The sequence below is a fragment of the Protopterus annectens genome, chromosome 12.part0 (genome assembly GCF_019279795.1).
Source record: "Protopterus annectens isolate FY-2018-M chromosome 12.part0, PAN1.0, whole genome shotgun sequence".
NCBI lineage: Eukaryota > Metazoa > Chordata > Ceratodontiformes > Protopteridae > Protopterus > Protopterus annectens.
Window position 1 is genome coordinate 591,116,301 of NC_056746.1, and position 24,154 is coordinate 591,140,454.

At 43.4% G+C, this 24,154-nt stretch overlaps 1 protein-coding gene across 1 annotated transcript in view; it reads right to left on the reverse strand.

Moving 5' to 3' along the window:
- CHTF18 (chromosome transmission fidelity factor 18) overlaps positions 1-24,154 on the reverse strand; it is a 927,562-nt gene that overhangs the window by 620,474 nt on the left and 282,934 nt on the right. The window contains exons 13-15 of the mRNA XM_044088940.1: positions 16,728-16,858; positions 695-860; positions 294-518 (exon numbers count right to left, since the gene is read on the reverse strand). Coding sequence (XP_043944875.1) covers positions 294-518; positions 695-860; positions 16,728-16,858 — 522 coding nt within the window. The remainder of the gene's footprint in view (positions 1-293; positions 519-694; positions 861-16,727; positions 16,859-24,154) is intronic.

Sequence of the window (24,154 nt, forward strand, 5' to 3'; positions counted from 1 at the left end):
CACCAAGTTATAGCTAGTCAGAGACCACTACACCTCCCTGCTCCCAAGATGGACAAGCAGATACTGGAGGTGCATCTCTATCCTATTCCTAAAGCTCCTCTAATCTGCAGCCACTAATCTATTTGGGTCACCGTGGCTGCAGGTAGGGGTCCATTCCTCTGTATGATGAAGCTGGCCAATCTCTTAACTATCATTGATCAGCAATGATCTCCAAAGTACTACAGTTCTGATATCAAGCAGACCACAGAAGCATTGGAAAATATATAGGTGAAAAATGCAGCACTAATGCTTACCTCATAATGACTGTTGGGGTACGCTATCCTAGAGACACTGGATGCAGCAAACACCATGTGAAACGTTACAGGAAGGAAAGGAAGATACCTCATCAGCTGAAAATTCTGACCATGCATTATGACTTCATTCAGTATGTCCGTGAATTCCAACCAGTCCAAAGCTAGGCAGACATGACTGAAATTTGGGTCCTTCAGCTTCATATTAAGAAAATTATCAAACAATCCCTGATAAAAAAGCACAGAATCATACAATAGTAAACATGCTTTGGTACACAGTAAAACATATGAAGTAAAACAGAAATCAGAAATGCTTGAAATAAAATTTAAAAAAAGGATTAGATACAGGATCTATAAAAAAAAAAAACATTACCAAGAGCTGGTATTCAGTTCCTTATACATACCTGAGTTACTTTTTCGTGCTCTCCAGTCGACATTGCAATGTGCAAGATGTGATGAAATCTCTGTGTCTGTACACTGATGGGTGTTCTACTCTGCAAATTCAGTGGATCATCATCTCCTCCAGGCAAAATTTGAATTGGTATAGATGGGTCCTGACCAATTCGCTTTCTTTAAAGAAAAAGAAAATTAGATTGAAATTTCAATTACTGCACCCTTAATGGTTTACTAGGCAGCAAGACAAAATAAAATTATCCCACGCAATGCATTATATTGCTTCTGTCTCTGAAGTCAGGTAAAAAGGCTCTGTTGTCAAACATATGTTGCCATTACTTTGTACTGTCATTTTCTTTTGCCTAGGGACTTCATGTTGTTTTTCAATATTATGAGGTAGTGACCTTTATGAGTATTAATTTATTTCAGTTTTTGTTGTTAGATAATAACATAACAATAGAGAAACAGAAGGTTATTTTAATTGCAAACAGTATGGTACTGTAGCTTGTGTTGGCTCTGCTTTTGCATGTTCACAGTGCAAGCTTACAAACTAAACTGGATCAGTCCGTGGCTTTACATACCAAGCAGAAGTCTCATGAAATAATAAGACCTTGAGTGAAAGAATTCTTCCAGAGGGGATGGGCAAGAATGATTGAGCAGCAACTGGTAGTGGCTGTTCACAAAGTGTGTGTGTGGGGGGGGGGGGGGGCTCAGGATCTACTGTGTGATTAGAAAAGTAACAGCTATTAATAGTACAACCCCATAAAAAGGTTACTTTATGCCTACATTCACAAATGAAAAGAAACAACTGCTTTAAGACTGTGGCTTTGAAGAGAAAATATAAAACCTGATAAAACAGAGGACTTGAATAATTGAAATGGAACACCAGAAAAATACTAATCTTTAGAAAAGCACTACAAAAGAAATATGAAGTAAGTCTAGGAAACTGATGGAAAAACATTAAGATAAACTGTCACAAAATTCTAAACAAAAACTAGAAGTAGCAGGACAGGCCATTATCCAATAAGAAATTTTTCTAGTCCTCCTCTGCTGACGAAGCCTTCTTAAGATAAACACTGATTCAGCAGCTCTTACAAATTGTCTGGTTAAATCCACAGCAAACTAGTCACTCCAAGTGTTTTCATCGATTAGACAATACAGACAGTAGGAAGGAACAGACACTGTTCAGAGAAATTTTCAGAGCAAGAAGAGCTTTGGTATGATATCAGTGTGGTAATACAGGTCACACACTTGCATGTCACATAATGAATGGAGATCATGGTGGGAAAAACTACAAAAAAAAAAAAAAAAAAGAGAGAGAAAAGTAAAAAAAAATATATTACCTGGGACTTCAGGGAGCAAAGGTGCCAAACAAAAAAAAAACGTATTTTTTAAGGTAATACTACAGAGAGCCTGTGGCAAACATCTTCCTTGTGTGACTCAACAGATACTGCAGCAAGTAAGAGCTGCAGAGATGGTAGCAAAGAAGCATGATGGGAATTTGGAAGACAGAACAGTTTGAAGACTTCAATGCCTGCAGCACATAGTCCTCTTATCAACGGTAGACAACTTCATATCAAATGAGTTGTTTCTCTATGTCTGCAAGTCTTAAACAATATATGCAAAAATTTTGTCGTCTACTATAAGGTGGGATTATCCTGGTGAGATTATCCCCAAACAAAAATGGCTCTTAATTTAAATCCTTATACTGAAACTGGTGCCTAAAGTTGCAAATGTTTTTCACACCATCATAAACCATGCCCCAGAAAACTTTGAACAAGTTTCCCCAAAAAATCTTTCACCAGCAAAACGTATGCATAGCAACAGGAATTTGGAGATGAGTCCTTTATAGCGTAGGATTGTGGATAAGAGGAAGGGGTAAAGCAGCTTATGAAAGTTTTAGGTATCTTCTTAGAAGACCACACACTACATGCACAGGAGGTAGGACCCTAAAGAGAGGAAACCTAGATACCAAATTGATAATGGTACTACTCCTGATTTGGTTACCCCTCTCTAAAAGGAACAGATTGTAGGACTCTCACCCCAGCTGTAACACTCAGGAAAATGATGGTGAATGTGGCTCAATCCATCCATCCATCCATCCATCCACAACCCCTTTTTTCCATTTTGCAATCGGGGTTGGGGTGTCACTTCAACACTGGCAATCATCTAGAGCCAAGGTTCACACCACCGGGGTGGCTAATCCTACCACAGTTCTTCGACACCAGAAACGCATACACCTATGGCCAATTTAGAGTACCCAATCCACCTACTGCACATATCTTTGGAATGTGGGAGGAAACCAGAGCACCTGGAGGAAACCCATGAGAACAGAGGGAGGACATGCAGACTCTATACAGAAGGCACCCCAGTGGAGAAACAAATCAGGGAACCTCTTGCTGTGAGGAGGCAATGTTGTCTGCTGTGCTAATGTGACACCGGATGGTCAGGGGAAAATCAGATCAAAAAATAAAACTGCATAAAAGGCTTCCTTGCAAGCTAAGTTGCAGTTTCCCAGTAAGCAGCATCTGTTAGGTGTCAGTGGTGGTGGAGAGGGGGTTCAGTGGCAGATCAGACGACGCAAGAACATATTGAAGTAGATCTCAAATGAAGAAAGGCATCCTTTTTTGGACAGCCGTATCTTTTTACTTAGGTCTGTAATTATTTAAAATGTATAGGAGGTTTCCTTGCAGGTTAAATTTGCTGTTCCACAATAAGCAGCATCTACTTGAGAGAGCAGAAAGGGGACTCCGTGTCAGATCAAATACGTTTTGCTTAATTTCTTGAATAACGGAAGTCCCTTTCTTCTTCTGGAGAGTGCTGCCATTTTAGTTAGATTTATAACTATTCTAAAGTGCATGGGAGATTTCCTTGCTGCTAAACTTGATGATCCCCAGTAAACAGAGTCCATGCAGGTGGCGAGTGAGGGAGTTCAGTGGCATATCAACTGGATGTAGGTCTTAAAGTTACTTTAGACCTACTAAAAGTTGAGCCACACACACACACACACACAAAGGTACATATACGTGCATATATATTGTAATAGTTAGTGAATTCTGGTCCATCTGTACATTTTAAATGGCATGCACGGCTGCTGTCAAATTCAATATAAAACTTCAAAAACAATGTATTTGCAAGTGGTGAGGTCTCCCATGTACCATCCCACAAGACGGACCATGTCTCTCAAAGCCCCACAATTCAACTCTGAGTTTAGGCAATAGTGGAGGAAAGCAGAAATTTCACATTACTGCTATTCTGCAGTCTGTCACAAAAATTATGCTCCTATTTGATATACCTACCAGTCAACTAAAATGTGCATATGCAGAATGTACACACACACACACACTTTATATTTTACATTTACATATGAGCATGATGGTAGATGGATTAATGATAAATTAAATATCCTACACTGTAGGCTTTGAAATAACTTTTTGTTACAAGCAGTGAAGTCAGGAGTTCAAAAACAGTTCCCTAATCCTGCATTAGGACATATTTATCCCATAACCAGATGTCAGATATTCAGATTTCTTGATTCTTCCCCAATGTTTTTTTTCCCTTCTTTCTTTCTATCCAGTTTGAATTACTGTTCTCTGTTCAGTTCATTGGGATGCAGTAATTGCGCAAGTCTCCTACAGATTATTGCTTAACTTTTTTTCATCCTTTTTCTGGTCCCCTTGTGTGCTGTGCTACATCCACTCATTACCCGTCAGTGGGGTAAGAGTCTGCTAAAGCATTTTTAATATTCATGCAACCATGAAAAATATTGTTTTCTGGCTTTAAGCCCTCTCCATAGCAGTCAACAGGCTCACTAACAGATTCAAGGTCCCCCTATGTCTTCCACTGAGAGTGCACTTTCGTGAACAAACTTCACAAACACTCTTGTGTGAAAACAGCTTGGCAGAACCCAGCACAGACTGCATGCAGTCCACATCTTTCTCTAATAGTTGCCAACACTGCAGTGGGCCAAACTATAACCTCCCTTAAGGATAAGTAATCTGATGTTGGCTTTTCACTCTCACCTTCAGATATTTTTTCCGACCAGAGTCACAAGCTGATCATGAGTCAGACCATTGCCCCTCTTTGCCACAAAGCTGACAAACAGGACTAGCCATAACATGTATACGTTTTTATGAATGTCATATCTTGTGAATGATTTCCCATGTTAAACCTACAGCTTACCTTGGAACTTTTTAAAATTTATTTAAGGTTATTTATTTTGTTACTGGGTAGTTATGATGTACAGCAGCTATGCAATTAAGGTTAACTCTAGACTGTTTGGAAATGTAACAGTACTGGGTTTCTGTGAGCTTAACATTAAAAATAAAACCAACATTTTTTCTCCTTCAGTTTTTAACTGAATTTTTTTAACAGTTTGAGGTTGCTTTTTTCTTTAAATTAACCACAGATTTCAATCTATATTTGTTTTACAGAGTAGCTGTTTTGCTGAGGGAACTGTTTAATATATTGTAGATGTAGTTTGCAGGTTCTCTCTCTCTCTCTCTCTCTCTCTCTCTCTCTCTTTTTTTAACTATTTACTGACTGGGGTTTAGTTAATAACCTGTACAATACATTGCCATGTAGTTACAAATGTGTTTTTTTACTGTTATGTATGTATGTATGTATGTATGTATGTATGCAGTAGGTCCCGTGTGTGCATTTGCAATTTACAACTATAGGCTAGGTAAACAGATGCTGGGGACTGGCCTTACATATAAGGACCCATACACTAGGATAGTGCCAGAAAATGCACAGAATGCAAGTTCACTTATGCAAAAAGTGATGCTATCCGCAAAATGCTTGCTAAGAATGTAGACCTGAGCATTGGCAGTCACAGCAGAGGTGATGTGGTTCTATGTGCCAGCACATAACAATGACTGCAGTGGGGAGACATCTGGAAGAAAAGAAGGATTTACAAAACTCCCACACTGCTTATTAGAGAAGTTGGGAGACCATGACTAGGGCTTTATATATAACCTCCCAAATGGTCTCTGCCTTTTTTTTCAAATCATCCAGTTACTTGGTATTATTTTTTTTAATTTTAAACAGTCCAATTCATTGGTGGGGAAGGCAGGGACAAAGCCATTTTTGGGTATGTTGCAACTCTGCCTGGTGTGGAGAAAACACCACAAGGGAAATCATCTGAACAATGTCCATGGACTCCAAATCTATGACAATGTTCACAGTCTCTTATTTTATTTATTTTACATTTGTTTACCAGGAAAGTCCGACTGGACACAGGTCCATTTTCAGCAGAGGCCCGGGAAGAAAAGCTCCATAAATAACACAAAACAATACATGAGCGAGAGAGAGCTAACAAATCATGCATATAGCATTCATACAATATGGCAGAGATTACAGCTGGTAACAGTGACAATCATTGAGGTACAGAACATGTACCTTATGTTAAAGGTTCCTGACCCAGAGACTCCCCATACTCGAATATATTGCCCATACATGTCAAGCAGAGCGCCTCCTTGGCCCTCTTCAAAAAGGAACCTTGACGACTGGATGGGAGACAAGAAATTTACCCGGGGATCACGTCAGTCACCCTGCTAGACAGAGATCCAGGAAGTAAATATTGTGGGAAGAAATACCCAGGGAATTGTTATGGCTAGGCTTGTATAGGCCCTAGGGCAGATAGCCTAGTACCAACTTATGAGCCTATAAGGTAGTGCCAAAGGGGGAGATGGGATGATCATTAGCATCAGTGACAGAGTTGAGAGGAGTGCCAGTCTGGACAGCTGGCTTTGATGTAGACATGAAAGCCTTTTTCAACGATCCCTTGAGTTGTTTCACCAGTAACTTGTGAGTGGCAGGACAGACCATTACCCAGTAAGAAATCTCTCTAGTCCTCCTCTGCTGACAAAGCCTTCTTAAGATAAATACTGATTCAGCAGCTCTTACAAATTGTCTGGCTAAATCCACAGCAAACTAGTCACTCCAAGTGTTTTCCTCGATTAGACAATACAGACAGTGGGAAGGAACAGACACTGTTCAGAGATATTTTCAGAGCCAGAAGAGCTTTGGTATGATGTCAGTGTGGTAATACAGGTCACACACTTGCATGCCACATAATGACTGGAGATCATTTATTTATTTACATTTGATGACCGGGAATGCCCGACTGGACGCAGAGAGAAAAGTAAAAGAAAAAATATTACCTGGGACTTCAGGGAGCAAAGGTGCAACAAAGAAAAAAAAAACATATTTAAGGTAATACTACAGAGAGCCTGTGACAAACCTCTTCCTTCTGTGACTCAAAAGATACTGCAGCAAGGAAGAACTGCAGAGATGGTAGCACAGAAGCATGATGGGAGTTTGGAAGACAGAACAGTTTGAAGACTTCCAGGTACTAAGCAGTGTTCATGCCTGCAGCACATAGTCCTCTTATCGAAGGCAGACACTTCATATCAAATGGTTTCTCTACGTCTGCAAGTCTTAGAACAAAATATGCAAAAATTCTGTTGTCTACTATAAAGTGGGATTATCCTGGTGAGATTATCCCCAAACAAAAATGGATCTTAATTTACATCCTTATTCTGAAACTGGTGCCTAAAGTTGCAAATGCTTTTCACACCATCATAAACCATGCCCCAGAAAACTTTGAACAAGTTTCCCCCAAAAAATCTTTCACCAGCAAAGGAACACAAGATAAGCAAAAGTTCCCAAATAAGACAATTTCTTTCAGAATTCTCTTCAAAAAAGCTCCAGGACTGAGCAACTGTAAATTTTGTCACTGAAATAGATCATAAGCTTATAGCAAAATGGAATAGATTTTGGAATGCAGGGATTCTTGTCTGCACTGAAGTGCCATCCCAAGCAGAGACACTTGCAGAACTGTTGGGAGTCAGATTAGCTGGGCAGCCATCTGCCTGCAGTTAATTCCCTGCAATTAATGAACAGCACTGTTATAGTGATTCATAGAGACAACATTCAAAATTACAAAGGAGCTCTTGAATACTCAGTGATACCATCACAGTTCTCAAACCTCCTACCTTGAGAATCAGGGAAAAATCCAGAAATAATCAAGGTGACATTTTAAATGTTAGCATTACTAATTTGAGAAGTTGACAGAATAAGATAATGTAAATTAACACGTATTTTCGGACGTAAACTGTGTGTACAGCTCGAATATCTGTCATCAATTAAGTGTTATCCATCACGTCTTCCAAAATCACTAGTTTAGAGCAATGAGGAGGAACAGAGTAAAATTAGAGCCAAAATCTGTGACAGAAAACTCCATTAAAACAAAGAAAAGGAGCCAGCAGAACATGACCCAATATGAAACTTTTATTGGTAAAATACCATATCAAAATAAAGCAGAGAGTATTGCACAGACCGGTTTCGGCTGGTAAACTAGACACAGCCTTCCTCAGTGTAAAACAAGCAACTTCAAAGCTGAATTTAAATACACTGCAAAGAGACATGATTGGATAAACCTAAAGCTTGTCATTTAGATCTGGTGGAAATAAACCACCTAACTTAATTATCCATTTTTTCTCTTTGGAATTTAATAAAGAATGCCAACCTGTCTTATTCACTTTTTTACCATGAATAATGTCAATAATAGTGAATTGAAAACTAGCTGTAGGATGTGTTTGCTGATGTTTGTATAAAGCATTGTGTATTCTGCCTTTCTTAATATTGCTTATGTGCTCCGAGATCCTTAATCTTAGTGGTCTGGATGTTTGACCAATATAAAATGCGCCACATGTGCATGTGGCTAAATAAACTACCCAATCGGAGCTACAATTAGCAAAGAATTTAATATTGTATACAATGGCAGAATTTCTACTAGTAAATGCTTTGGTTTTGGAAACTTTATTGCAATTAGTGCAATGTCCACAAGGGTAACAACCAACAAGTATACTGCCAGTAAGAGTGGTTTGTATTGGTTCTGGGAGAGTATTATCATGCACATGTTTATAATGATTGAAATGGCTACCCAGATTTCTGCCTTTCCTAAAAGCAAAAAGGCAACGTTCAGGAACAATATTAGACAAATCATTGTCATACAATAATACATTCCAATGTCTATTCACACTCTGGATAAGGCTATCCAAATTCCTGTCATAGGTAGTAGTAAATCTAATGGGTTGATGTACAGGTTCTTCAACAATTTTATATGCTAATAAGTCATCCCTATTCATGTGGTTAACTTTATTGATAGCATCAAAAACATGCCCCATTTTATATCCCCTAGACCTAAAGCGTCTGGTTAAATCCCTACTTTCTGCTTGAAAGGAAGACTCATCAGGATGCATTTCGTCCTTATAAATTGAGATTTGGGGATGTTCTTAGCAATATGTGGGGGATGGAAGCTGGAGGCATGTAGAATAGTATTATATTCTGGATGTTTCCTATGCACAAGGGTCCCCAAAGTATGATCTGATAATCTATTGACAGATACATCAAGAAAAGTAATGTGATTGTGGTCATAATGTAATGTAAACTCCAAACCCCATTTGTTGTTATTAAGACATGTTAAGAAATCAAACAAGCCTGCAAGTTCCCCCTTCCATACAGCCCAGCAATCATCGAGATAACGTCTCCAAATGTCAAGTTGTTCTAAATAGATGTTGTTATTGCTGTTGTATATAAGGTCATTCTCAACATAGGCCATGAAAAGGTCTGCATAAATGGGTGCAAAAGAGGAACCCATGGCGGTACCTTTAGTCTGCCAGTAACATATGTCCTGATAGAAGAAGACATTGTTAGTTAATACATATGATGCCATATCCAGCAAAAATTCATTGTAATCTGAGGAATACAAACCAGAGATATTTAGCCAAAAGGCCAGAGCCTCTAAACCACCAGAATGGGGAATGTTAGTGTACAGTGCACTTACATCAAAAGTGCACATGCGCCAATCCGGCTCAAGTTGTGTATCAGAAATGATTTGTAAAAAGTTGGTTGTATCACGTGATACTACCAGTTGGATAAAATTCTAACAGCACGTCTTGTCAGATGAGACATTTCCAATTAAAATGTACAGACGCTCACCCACATAAGCAGCACTGACTCTCTATAATTTACACACAAAAAAAAAAAAAGCAAAGTGCAGCAATGAAAGATTTAACAGTTGCTTGTTGTAGCAGATCTCTCCAGGAAAATGAAAATAAGAAGTTATGTACTCACCATAACGTTCCATCCGAGTAGGTAAACTTCATTTGTAAGCAACCTATGGGAATCGGATCTGACCTAGGATCCGGGCGGGCAGTTTTCAACAGCTTTAAATCCGAGCTCCAAGCTCCTCCCCCTACCCATAATCCCCTGCCAACTCTGACTGACCTCAGATCAAGTTTGCACAACAGCAGAAACTGCTATAAAATTATTAATCTCAAGATAAAGTGGGTAAAACTCATGGACCTGAGTATGAAGACATTCGCAAGTGAGGGGGCAGGAGGGAGGGACGGTTGCTGACAAATTAAGTTTACCTACTCAGATGGAACGTTATGGTGAGTACATAACTTCTTAATCTGAAGTAGTTAACTTCGTTTGTGCAGCAACCTATGGGTCAGAGTCCCCAGCTACTTGAATCTTGGGCGGCCTTCATGGAAGGATGTTCCGGAGCACTGCAGAGCCAAAGGATGCTCTCCCTCTGGAGATAATGTCCAATTTATAGTGAATGATAAAAGTATGAGATGAAGCCCAAGTGGCTGCCGAGCAAATATCATCCAAAGAGACTCTAGCTCTAAAAACCGCAGAGGTAGACATAGATCGAGTAGAGTGGGCATGGACTCCCAGAGATGCGGGCCTGCCCAAACTTTCATATGCTAAAAGGATACACTGTGAAATCCATCTAGACAGTGTGACTTTAGACAAAGATTTACCCAAGTTAAATTTGGCAAAGGAGACTAACAACTGGTCGGATTTCCTATGACCAGATGTCCTGTGGATGTAGAAGTGAAGCTGTCTATGCACATCCAATGAGTGTAATTTGTATTCCCCTTTGTTATGGTAATTAGGAAAAAAGACCGGCAGGTTGATGGACTGGTTAATATTTGACTCAGAGGCAACCTTGGGAAGAAAGGAGGGATTGGTCCTGAGGTGAACTCTATCCTTGTGAAAGGTCAAGTATGGGGGTTTTACACAGAGGGCCTGTAGTTCAGAGACCCTTCGAGCCGTGGTGATGGCGACAAGAAAAGCCGTTTTCCATGACAAGAATTTAAGATCTACTGAAGCTGCAGGCTCAAACGGGGGAGCTGTCAAGGCCTGAAGCACCAGTGTTAAATCCAAAGGAGGGACTACATCCTTCACTGGAGGTCTGAGCAGAAAGGTGCCCTTCAAAAAGGTCTTACACAATTTCGTGGTGATCAAAGGGCCCAATTCATTTCCCACGTGATAATGAGAGATAGCTGCTAGTTGAACCTTGACTGTGGAGGAGCTAGCCCCCTGATGAAACAGTCCTGACAGAAAGTCTAATACAGTGGGCAAAGGAGCTGTAAAAGGATCCAAATTTTTGCGTTCCGCCCAAATGGAGAAACGTTTCCATTTGCTGCTATAGATCTTTTTAGTAGAAGGCTTGTGCACTGCTAACTGGGGAAGAGATACTGGGAGTCCTAGCTACCGAGTGGAACTGGAGCAACCAAGCTGTGAGCTTGAGGTTGTCCAGATTCGGGACTGGGAGATCTAGGAGGTGGGATATTAGATCCGGACGGGGATCCAGAATCCACGGAGGATTCACCAGATGAGACCAGACGAGGCCAAAACGGGGCAATGAGGATAATCCTGCTCCCCAACTGACTGGCTTTCTGAAGAAACTTCAGCATCAGAGGAAGAGGAGGGTAAGCATAAAGAAGACCGGGGGGCCAAAAATCCACCAGAGAGTCTCTCGGGGGTTCCCCAGAGGGGGAAATGAGAGCGAAGTAGTCGTAACATTCTGTGTTCGAGGGAGAGGCAAAGAGATTGAAACAGGGTTGACCCCATTTGGCGAAGATCCGATTCGCTATTTCGGGATTCAGAGACCACTCGTTTGGTAACAGGATGGTGCGACTTAGTTTGTCTGCTAGGATGTTGGACCATCCCGGAATGTGCATTGCTATGAGAAAGCGGTCATGGCCTCTCGACAGAGTGGGTAAGACTTGGTTCCCCCTGTTTGTTGATGTACCAGACAACCGACATATTGTCTGTCTGAATCGCAATCGCTCCTACAGGAAGAAGATCCTTAAGTGCTTGCAACGCTAACAGCACTGCCCTCATCTCTAGGACGTTGATATGCAGTGAGGTCTCCATGAGGTCCCACGTGCCTTGGACTGTCCTGCCCGAACAATGCCCCCCCCTACCTGATGTGGGAGGCGTCCGTGGTCACCGTGGCTAGTGGAGGGGGTCATAGAAAACGGGCGTCCTTGCTGGAGGTCCGGAGATTGGAGCCACCATAGGAGGGCCCTCTTGCAAGCCCTGCTGAGTGGAACGGGATGGCTCAGAGGATAGTGAAGAAAGGACCACTGGACCTGAAGGGTCCATTGTAAGACCCTCATGTTCAAACGTGCCATTGGCAATAGGTTGATTGCTGCTGCCATCGAGCAGAGAGCCCTCAGGACCAATTCTGCCGAGGGAGCTGGAGATTGCAGAATGGCCTGCACGTGTAGCCTCAGGGATAGTAGCCGGTCTATGGTCAAGAAAGCTAGGAATTTGTTTGTGTCCAATCTGGCCCCTATGAAGTCTATAGTCTGAGTCGGAGTAAGAGACGACTTCTCTATGTTGATAGTGATCCCCAGCCGGGGAGCTAGACGAAGAAAGTAGTTTCTGGCTGCACAGAGTAGATGCCTTGTCGGGAAGGTCAGGAGCCAGTCGTCTAGGTACGGGAAGACCTGAATTCCCTGGAGCCTCAGGTGGGCCACTATCACTGCTAACACTTTGGTGAACACCCTGGGGGCTGTGGTGAGACCAAAGGGGAGGACCCTGAATTGGAAATGACTGGCTCCCAGCCGGAAGCGGAGGAACCTTCTGGATCGCCTGTCCATCAGAATGTGGTAGTACGCATCCTTGAGGTCTATAGAGCACATCCAATCGTTCTCCCGCAAAAGGGGGAGAATGGATTGAAGAGTGACCATGCGGAACTTCTCTTTGGTTACTGACAGGTTCAGGAAAGAGAGGTCGAGGATTGGTCTCAAGTTCCCCATCTTTTTTGGCACCAAGAAGAACCTGAAGTAAAACCCGGACATGCACTGGTCTGGGGGGACGTGTTGGATGGCTCTTTTTTCCAGCAAATGTTGGATTTCCATTGCTGCGGCCTCCCTCTGATCGGGTAGGACATCGGGGAGGTATTTGGGGCTGCGTGGGTAACGAGAAAAGGGAATTTGATATCCTCTGGATATGATGCGAAGCACCCAGCGGTCTGCCGTGATGGACTCCCAAGCTGCTGGGTGCTTCGAGAAACGCCCCCCAACTGCCTCCAGAGTGGAGCAGTCGGGCAAGCCCTCAGGGGTGTTGCGTGGGTTGGTCCGAGAAGGGTTCTCTGGATCCAAAGTTTTGCAGGCCCCCTCTGCCTCTAGGGCAGCGTCCACCCTGCCCTCCTCTGCCGTGGAAGGGCTGGGAGTCCGGAGCGGGACGGGACTGTTGCGACTTCCAGAACCACATCTTCTTCTGTCCCTTTTGGTTCTTAGAGAAGGACCTCTGGGGAGCAGAGAAGCAGACTCCGATGGCAGACGTCTTCCCGTTCTTTTCGCTCTGGACCAAGGTATCTCTCACGGTTTTGCCGAAGAGGGCAGAACCATCAAAAGGGGCATTAGCGAAAGACACCTTAAAGGGTTCCGCGAAATCACAGTGCCGGAGCCAGGCCGTGGCATGAGACAGAAGCCGCATAGAGGTGTTAGATATGGATCGTAGAGTGGCCATCTGCGTGGAGTGCAATTGTTTTTCCTCCGCCGACATGGACTCGGGGGGGGGGGGGGTGACGCAGCATACTCTTTGATAAGGTCCTGCTGCAGTTGGAGCACATGTGCCATGTAGTTCAGCGACCTCACAGAGAAGGCAGCCGAACTAAACACCTGCTTCCCTAGGCGGTCCATCGACCGAGACTCCTTGCTCAGGGGATGAACCGAGGGACTCTCCTGAGCAAGTTCCCTCTTGGTGGCCGCCGCCACCAACATGGCATCTACAGGGGGACCCTTACTCCAGTGGGACTTGTCATAGGGTGAGCTAAGAATCTTGTCCGGGCGCTTGGGGACTGGCTCCACAGTGTCCGGCTCCTTCCACGCCCTGGTAGTAATCAAGTCTACCAGGGGGGGTCGGCCAGAGGGGACACCCAAGAGGTAGACGGACCTGCCTCAAACGCATCCAGGAACACTGATTCATCTGAGGTAGGCTTTGGGGCAGACCCCCCCCCCTTTATTCTGAGCATCTCCATGATGTCACCAAATTAGACATCTTCGGGGGGTGATCTTGGGGAGCCTTATCCTTCCTCCAAATCCGTGTCCTCAGTCAAGGACTCGGGGGAGTCCAGGTGCCTCCCTCTTGCACCTTCGCTTGTGAGGCTGTCTGAGGAGGTCTCACCAGCAACGTCTTGTTCCAATGGAACTACCTGGGACGTCAATGCAGGCTGTCCCTGGGGCTGGGTGATGGAAGTCGGGCCCAACTGAGAAGGAGTGCAGGGTGGAGCCGTGGCAAGGGCCGGGGGGCTGGAATCTCTCGACAGGACCCTCTCCAACATGTCGACTGCCGAGGGAGAGCTGCTCATTCTGGGATCTGAAAGCAGACTCCCCCTTGGATCCAACGGACGGATCGGGGCCGGCGCAGAAGCGATCGGATCCAACGGACCAGTATACTCCGGCCTGGACAGAGCCAAAGGCATACCGATACCGCCGGATCGGAAGCTCAGCCCTCGGTTCCGAGAGCTCGGATCCGAATAAAATGGACCCGACAGACTCGAGGGAAGTGTCGGCGCCAAAGAACCCGAGACTATCGGCGCCGACACACCCCCGGCTCCAAGGCTGCCCGGCTCTGAAGACTCCGAACCCGGGAAACGGGACGGAGAAGGAGCTATCGGGGCAAAGAAGGGGGTCGAGCTCCCCCTGGAGGGGGGGGGGGGAGGCAGGAGCACTCCCATCTGCAGTTGGGTCTGGAGGAATCTTCTCATTGTCTGGTCCAAATCTGCATCCGTGAGACTTCTGGTAGATCTCGATGAGGCCACCGAGGCGGGGCGGGAGTGTTGCCTCGATGACCTTGAAGGAGATCGGGTCTCCTCCTCCTCAGGACCCAGTGAAAAGCACGGGGACTGGATCCGAGAAGGAGGAGACCCAGATGACCTGGAGGGAGAAGACCGCTTAGCCGGGGGGGGGGGGCGAAGCGGAGGCCTTGGCCCACTGCTTGTGGTGCTTTTCCCTCCTCCTTTCTTTCCTGGCCTCCCTCTCCTCCGGGCCTAAGGCAGGAGGTTGAGTCCCGGCCGGGGGCAGGGAAGCAGGAGTGGCAGCCGCAGCAGGAGCCACGGGAGGACCGGAGGTAGAAGCCGAGTCCGGGGGCAGAAGGCCCGCCAGAATCAGCTTAGACCTCCGGTCATTGAGTGCCCTGGGGTTGAACGCTGCATAAATGGTACAACCAGAGGACAGGTGCTCAACCCCAGGGCACAACACACACAGTGGCCATCCGCTGGGGACAGCTTATGGCCACACTCGGTGCACTTAGAAAACATCACCTTTGGGGCCTCAGACATACTATAGAAGGTAAAGCCACGCACACACTAGGCCCCAAACACACACACACACAACCCTGATGGAACCACGAAGGAAGGGGGAGGTTAAATAGACACAAAATAATTTAAACTAAGAGAGCTTTTAGTTAGAAAAAGGGACCTACACACACACACACCAAAGGTTAAAGAAAAGTGGTAGAAAAGTTACATTTTTCTCACAAAGAGAACGAAAACGCCTGGAACTCTGGATCAAGCTGATGAAGTAAACCGCGGCAAACTAGATCTGAGGTCAGTCAGGGTTGGCAGGGGAGGAGCTTGGAGCTCAGATCTAAAGCTGTTGAAAACTGCTGGCTCAGATCCGAGGTCGGATCCGATTCCCATAGGTTGCTGCACAAATGAAGTTAACTACTTCAGATTTATGATTTATAGGTTTTGGTAGTACAAGGACTTCAATAGGTAATCAACATCTTAAAAAATAAGTCTGTGCCGATAGTCAGCAGTAAACTTAAATATACAAAAGTAAAAAAATGGTGTGGTTTAAAACATCTCATTGCATGAAAATGTCAGCAATGGCATCTTAAGGTACAGATAACAAACACTAATTGCACATTTGATAAATCCACACTTAATGAAATCAATACTTTGTTTACACTGTAAAGTGAAAATCCATACATCTGGAGTTAAGACAAATTGGTCATTTGTGCTACTAGTGACTCACATTTAGGATCAACACCCAGCTCTCAGGTGGGTTAGCAGGGGGAAAAGGATGAAATGGATATTGCCATATTCTCCTATCGTTTTACTGAAGTTAAAATTATCATGATATTTGCATGGCTTTGTTTTAAATTCTGGACCTGCACAAGGAAAGTGCCAAATATAACTCTGGGTACACCAGGATGTTTTTGCGTACCAGATACAGTAATGTGCATGGGTGGAGACTGGTCATTAAAGCAAACATCCATAATACATGAACCGTGCCTTCCTGCAGGCCCCCCCCCCCCCCCAATGTACCACTTAAGAAGCATGATCTCAACCCCTATACAATAGGTTGTCCAACAGGCTCTGCTTTTAGAGGAGTTGTGGGACTATTCCTTAAATCTCATTCAAAGATCACACACAGGAATGTCTGCAACAATGGCTATTTCCCTAAACAATAATAAAGTTAGAGGATGTAAAGTTCAAATATCTGTAATAATTAGATGGTATATAAATAAGTTAAAATGTGCAATTCATAGATGTCAGGAAACATGAAGAGTTCTAATATCTTTACTGGGTTAAAATAAGTGTGCTCAAGGATAGTCAAATTAATGCAAATGCAGCTAGAAAAAGTTTATAGGTCCTGCAAATGCAGCCAGAAAAACTGTACAGAATTGATATCAGCATTAAAGCTAAATCATGACAGACTATACCTCTGTTGCCTGGGTAGCTGGAAGATTTCTTGCCAGACTGAGAAAAGTCCTTTGTTTTGGTCCTTTAATCCAATCTTCATGGTTTGTACCATTCTGATATTCAGTGCCTTTTTACCGCGACCATGTAGGAACTAAACAAAGAAAACACACATGTTTACAGCGGCAAGTAACACTAGAATTCATTTAAAATACCATTTGCTAGCATTACACTCTACTAAAGTCAGTTAAAACCACAAACTACCATTATAAAAAAAAATGCTCACCAGTAATGGTTGATCTCCAATAATGTATACAAGAAGAAATAAAAATGGTATATTTATCATGATGACAGATCTGTAAAGGTCTATCACTGACAAACTCAAGACTTACACTGCGGCCACTGGGATATCAAGATGGATAGATAAAACTTTCCCAGGCTGCTTGGATCCTTCCTTGTACATCTTGCACTCATTTTTTACCTTGTTTCAACATTGAGCTGAAGGAAGAAGACAAGAGACAAATGTAAATGGAGAAGAGACTCCAAGACACAGTACACCACAGATATGAAAGAAAAAGGTTTGTCTTTAGTATCCTACCTTTCATTATATTAAGAGCACAACTACCATGCCTTGTAAGACAAGATCCTTCTCTTTAGTAACCTCTAGGACAGAGTCCCTAGCTAATCCTCCCTGGTGGTCAGCACCATGGGAATATACCACCAATGATAGTAGACCTGAAAAAAAACCTGGAAAAAATTCCATCTTACAATGCCTTGTAGAAGTGTTCAGAGAAGATCAAGTAGTGGCTGCACAAATGTCACAGAATCACAGAATGTACAAGCCATTTGGGTCATGCAGCTATTTACACCTTACGGTAGCCATTCTTCTATATTACCTATTTTTTCAAGGAACAATACCCTTAAAGGAAGACAGTTTACCATATTGCTTGATTTGGAGAGAAAGTCTGTTCCATTAAAAGTGAAATTGCTGCGTGACAAATTTGTATCTCCACTGTGATATATTTGCTGAAGGAAATTCAGGTCTATGGTTTTAGCATTCACTGAACTATTTGATTTGTGGAGAAACAAGAGGTCTTGGATGCTGGATCCCTAATAGCCCAGAAGGCAAGGTAGAGACTCCCCCAAATGAGTTTATAGGACATTAAATACAGAGACAAAGCCTCCAGCCTCTCTTGGTAGCCGAGGTCCTTTAGGCCTATGATCTTTGACAGAAAGCTTTGCGGTCTTCAGCTGCTTTATAGGTTTGGTAAGATGCATCCCAAAGGGGGCAATGTACTCTATGATGGGCCTTCTCAGTGCAGAACACAGAGGTGTGTGGAATACTTTGGATCTAGAGGATGGTGATGGAGTAACCAGATCCAAAATAAAAAAAAAGGCCAGCTAGGTAATCCAGTATGGCATCTATAGGACCTGAAAAGAGGTCTAAACCTTAAGAAACAGCCCATAAGGAAAGCCTTTTCCATTTGCTAGACTGTACTTTTCTAGTGGAGGAAGGCTTCTGAGAAGATGAAAGGATATGCACAACTCTTGAAAGATTGGTACTTCTGGCTATCTTTGGAATTGGAGAAACCAGGCAGTCAGTTTTAGGGATTTTAGGTTTGGGTAAGACCAACCCAAGTGTGAGGAAATCCGATCTGGGTTCAAGTCCACTACCCATGGAGGGTGTTTAGATGAGGCCACAGACAGGGAAATCATACTTGTGCCAAAAGTTAGCAATGAGGATTACCACTGGTCTGCAACATGCAGTTTCTGTAGAAACCTGGTGATCAGGGGAGTCGGAGGAAAGGTATAAAGGAGCTCAGGAGGCCAAACAGCCAAGCATGCAGAACAGAGCTCCTCCATGCCATGTCTGTCCCTGTGGAAGGACCATGGCAAAGCAGCTACTGCATTTGGTGTTGTGATAAGGTAAACGGGTTGTATAAAGGTTGGCCCTAGTGGCTGAAGATCTGAGCCGCCAATAAGGGCTTGAGGAACTATTTGTGGGGCATCAAAATGCTCTTACTGATTCCATTTCCAAGTATGTTGGACCTCCCTGTAATATGTGTTGGTATCAGGAAGCGCTGAGAGGACACTGCCCATTGCAAAACCCTCAGTCTCTTAAAACAGAAGTTAGAACTGGGTTACCCCTTGTTTGTTTGTATACCGGACCACAGACATATTGTCCTTTTGAACAGCCATCACACTCTTGGTGAGACCATCCTAAAAGGCCTGCAGCACAAGGAGGACCACTATCATCTCATGTCCAGGATGTTGATGTGAAGGTGGGCTTCCAAAGGAGATCAGGTACCTTAGACTATCTTCACTTTGAAATGCCACCCACACCCCAGGAGAGAATAGTCAGAGGTAACTGTGGCTGTGGGCTAAGGAAGAACAAAAGAACAACCTATTACAACTTGATTAGAAGTCAGTCACCAGGAAAGGAGACCTCAGCAGATATCTGTTGGGTTAATGGGGAAATCCATAAGGTGTGTTGTCAAGGACCATTGGACAGAATGTCCACTGTAGAATTCTCATGAAATATCTGGACAATGGAACCAAGTGGGCAGTTGTGGGCATAAGGCCTACAAGGAAAAGCAGAAAAAAGCAGGTGACCTTTGAAGAGCTAGAATCTGACTTGTTTGTTTATAGGTTAATATATTACTACTAGGCTAACTGCCTTGTGGGCCATTTTAAGCCTAGCCAATTACCCCATGTGAGAATCAAACCTTGTGTTTGTAAGATAAGCATCTTAACTATTATGCCAACCTCCCACCCAAGGATAAAATTCATCAAAAAACAGGAAGCCTGGCAATCAGACTGGTTGTGTACTGATGGCATCTGTTAAACTCTAGAATGTGAATAGATTCTAGGCTTAATTTCTGAAAGTGGACAGTGATCCCTAAGGAGAGGGAGTAGTGGGGCAAGAAGTCCTTCGCTTGGATCAATGATGCTCTTGAAATCACTCTGAGACAATCTTCCAGATGCAAAAAGACCTGAAATCTGTGCAGCTGCAGCCAGGCTGCTACCACTGACATGTATCTGGTGAACACCCAGGAAGCTATGGTGAGACCAAACGTCAGGGCTTGAAATCAAAAATTACTGACTCCTAATCTGAAGCAAAGAAATGTTGATGAGGTAATTGGCAACATTGAGACCCAGAGAGCACATCCAATTGTCCTTTCTGAAGAGAGGTAATATGGACTGTACTGTGACCATCTGGAATTTGGGCTGCTTGACATGAACATTCAGACTGCTTAGGGCCAGGAAAGGCCGGACGTCCTTATTTTTCTTTGGCACTAGAAACGGTCTTGAGCAGACCCCAGATCCTCTTTGGTCTGGTGGCACCTCCAAGATGACTCATGCTGATTTCATCTGCTGCTGCCCTACACTGATGTGGTGTAACATCCAGGAAGAATTTTACTCTTGAATTTCAGGTGGACCAAAAGGGAATGTAGTAACCTCTGGAAACTACTCACACGAGTCTGAAGTGATTACCTCCTAAGCACCTGTGTGAAGGGATATACAGCCCCCCCCCCCCCAACTGCCTCTGTAGTGCATCAGCTAGGCAAATGTTCAGGAATGTCAAAAAGCTTACCAGAGAAAAGGGACTCTTAAGCCATAGTTCTGCAGACTGCTCCTGCCTCACAGGTGGTATCCTTTAAAGTTCTCCCTCTGTCTCAGGAGAAACCTTCTCCTGGAGCATCCTGGGAAAAGACAGACTCATGGAACATTTTCTGGTCACCTCATGGATTCCTTGCAAATATTCTCCCAAGGCAGAGAGAGTTTTCCCATCCTGCTCGCTCCTGGTCAGTCTCCTTAAACTTTGGTCCAAATAAAGTGGATCAACCAAAGATGGTGATAAGGAAGGATGCCTTAAAGCATTCCACAAAATTGCACAAGTGGATCCAGAAGTGCCAGAGAATAGCTATGTGAATGCCTGCTACTTAGGCCAAACCATAGGAAATCAGCATCATACAAAAACAGAAAATAGAAAGCATTGTGGACGACAGAGTCTCTATAGATTTACAGACCTGTTGCTACTGATTTAGACACCACCGTAACAAGGTCAAGTTGGAGTCTCATCACTCATTCAGTACACTGAGGCCAAACATGGCTGAAGCATATGTTTGCTCATCCAAGCAGTACAAGGCCTGGGATTCCCTGTTTAGGGGGGATGGACTGATGCTTTCTCTTCAAAGATGACTTAATTTAGTGGCTGCAGAAGCAACAATCTTGTCTACACAGCAGGACCATTGCTCCATTAGGCCCCATCTATAGAGGGGACTTGCCAAAACCTTATCTTGCTTACATGGGATTAGCCCTACTGCATTCGGTACCCTTCAAGCCCTCCAGGATACCAGACTGATGAGTGTCTGGTTGGGGTACAACCCACAACATGGACGGTCCTGCATTGAAGGCCTCGAGAAATACAGAGTCCTCTGGGGAAGGAGGTTTGGTGTTCCATCCTCCATGCTTTCACATTAATTATGATAGGTCATCAAACAGGCATCCTTGCTGGAGGACTTTTGGGACCCCTCCCTTTCATCAAAATTAGAATTCCCAGTGAGAGACTTCTCAGGAGATTATAAGTGTTTCCTCTTACAGAGGACATGATGCCGGGGGACACAGAAGCCATTGGAGTACCTCTAGCCTGTGGCTGGCTGAAATCAGTTGGCAAAGGCTGTCCAAAGGACTGCTTATGAGCAAGACAGATGCTGGATGGGCAACAGGATCAGGATGCATCTGGTATCAGTGCCAAACATCCTGTCTCAGAGTGAGACAATAACCTTTCAGCAACTTTGAACACAGATGCAGAAGCAGGACAGGTGGAGGGAAAGTCCTTTCGATCCTCTGATCCTTTGATTTTTGGGAAGCTACCATTCCAGACACTGACGGGTTCAGGTCAGACATTGAGATAGGAGCCAAGCTATTAGGTGCCGAGTCACCTGGGGGAAAAATTTGATTCCAAACTCCTGAACACAGCACTCAGGTCCAACCTCTCAGCACTGACATGCCACTGGAACAGACAACATCATAGTAGAGGTCATCAAGGCACAAGTTGGTGCTGAGGACAACCATGCTGCCAGTACAAATACAGAAGCAAACTGGATTGTAGGCCAATCAAAGGTCAGAGCCAAAGGGAGGATCAAAAGAGGATAAGGAACTGACTGAACAAAGCCTTGCAAGTCATCTGAGAGAATCCCTCCATCCTTGGAGCACAGGAAGAGGATATGATCTACAATTCCATCTGGGTGTTAAGGATGGATCTCAAAACGTTGTTCCAAATCAACATTTTTAGTGCTCGTCGACTTAAATGAAGCCATAGATTGAGGCTTCTCGGATCCACAGTGGTGGAAAACTCTTGTTTCTGAAAAGGAGAGACTATGACCCAAAGAGGGATGACTCCGAGGAGGATTCAGCTGGGTTAATATGGTGGAAGGGCAAAAAGGTCCTGCCAGATACCAGAGCTGCTGAAAGGCAGGGCGTCAGGATATCCTGACCCACAGAACCTGCCGCATCCAAGGAAAGGAGTCTGCTGGATCCAAGGTCAAAGGAGATTGGTGCGAGAGGTACATATTCTGAATGAAGAGATGCAACCAGAGCAGCTGAAGACCTTGAGATCTTCCAATCTGGAGAAAAACAAAGGGAAGGAAAATCTTCCCTACACTTCCTGGATTCCCTTTCCTTGAGTATTTGTTTTCTTTCTCTCCTTTTCCCTGACTTTCTTTTTCGCTCTCTCTCCTACTATATATATATATATATTTTTTTTTAAATCTGGAAGCCTATCACTCACTTTCCACATTGTCCAACTTCCATCCCCCCTCTCCTCACAAGAAGGCATAACAGGAGAGGCAGGCAACAAACCTTTTAACACCAACTTGGCCCTCCTGTCCACTAGGACCCTAGCACTAAAAGCCTAACGGTCCTTACAACCCTCCAAGTGGGTGTTGCTCAAGCAAATGATGCATTTGTAATGGGAGTCTTGGGGTGGGTAGCTCATGCCCACAACCCAGACATTTTTTTAAATGTTAAGGATTTACCCAACACACATGAAAACCCACACTACTCTGCTGAATTCTAAACATTAATTTGGACACGAATTCTAATACTACGTAGATGGAGGCCATATGAAAGGAGGAAAAACTCTATTACACTAAAAACATTAAACGCACACTAAGCTACACTACAACTGCCAACAGGCAAAAAAGGGTGGGGAAAATTCACCATGAAACAACACAATTAGAAAGTTTATATCTCTAGTGTGTTTTAAAAGTCTAACAGCTAAACCTAACACTAGTTAAAAAAAAAAAAAAAAAAACACTAAACAGGACAGGCCAGTAAAAAAAAAGTACAGTTGTGTACACTTACCATAAATGTAGATGTTCAAGTGTATTCACTGTTGCAGTCATTACATTTGGGTAATCCTGCTGGCAGCTTGCCCTCAGCCGGCCTGAATTCCAAAGTTTTGGGTCCTGCGTCGGCTGCTGGTCGCCCCTTCCCTGATGTCAGGTCGTCAGGGGTATAAAAGAAGCAGCCAACGCCATTTTCTTCAGTTTTTCTTGCCCCAGATGTCAGATGCCCCCAAAAAGGGTAGCCAAAGTTTATATTATATATATATATATATATTATATATTATATATATATATATATATTATATATATATATATAATATATATATATATATATATTATATATATATATATAATATATATATATATATATATATAGATATATATATATATATATATGTATATATATATATATATATATATGTGTATATACATTTATATATATATATATATATATATATATATATATATATATATAAATATATATATATATATTATATATATATATATAAAATATATGTATATTATATATATATATATATATATTCAGAAATACACCAAACCACTTAGGTAGTCTAAATCAGAGAAGGAAAGATAAGATCCAAAAGCAAAAAGGAGGAAGGCGGGTAGGTAACCTGGACTGCTTCAGTGAATATACTCGAACATCTACATTTATGGTAAGTGTACACAACTGTACTAATGTTCGTTCTTCGTGTTTCACTGTTGCAGTCATTACATTTGGGAGTCCCAAACCTATGGTTGGGAGGCTGGAACTAGACAGCAGTAGGAGCAGCTATGAGGCCCTGCACAACTGCAGTGGCAAAGCCTGCCCTGGATTTAGAGTAGAGTGGCAGATGATAATGCTTTGTAAAGGTGTGCACTGAACTCCAAGTAGCCATCTCTAAAATGTCTCTGGTTGGTACTCCCCTGAGAAAGGCTGCTGAAGTGGCTGCAGCTCTGGTGGAATGAGACCTAATGCCCTTAGGCACTGGCTTGCCATGGTGTAAGTAGCAGAAACGAATGCAGTGGCCTAACCTCTTAGAAATAGTCTGCTTTGAGATAGGCTTTCCTTGTGATCCTGCAGCATAATGCAACTAGTA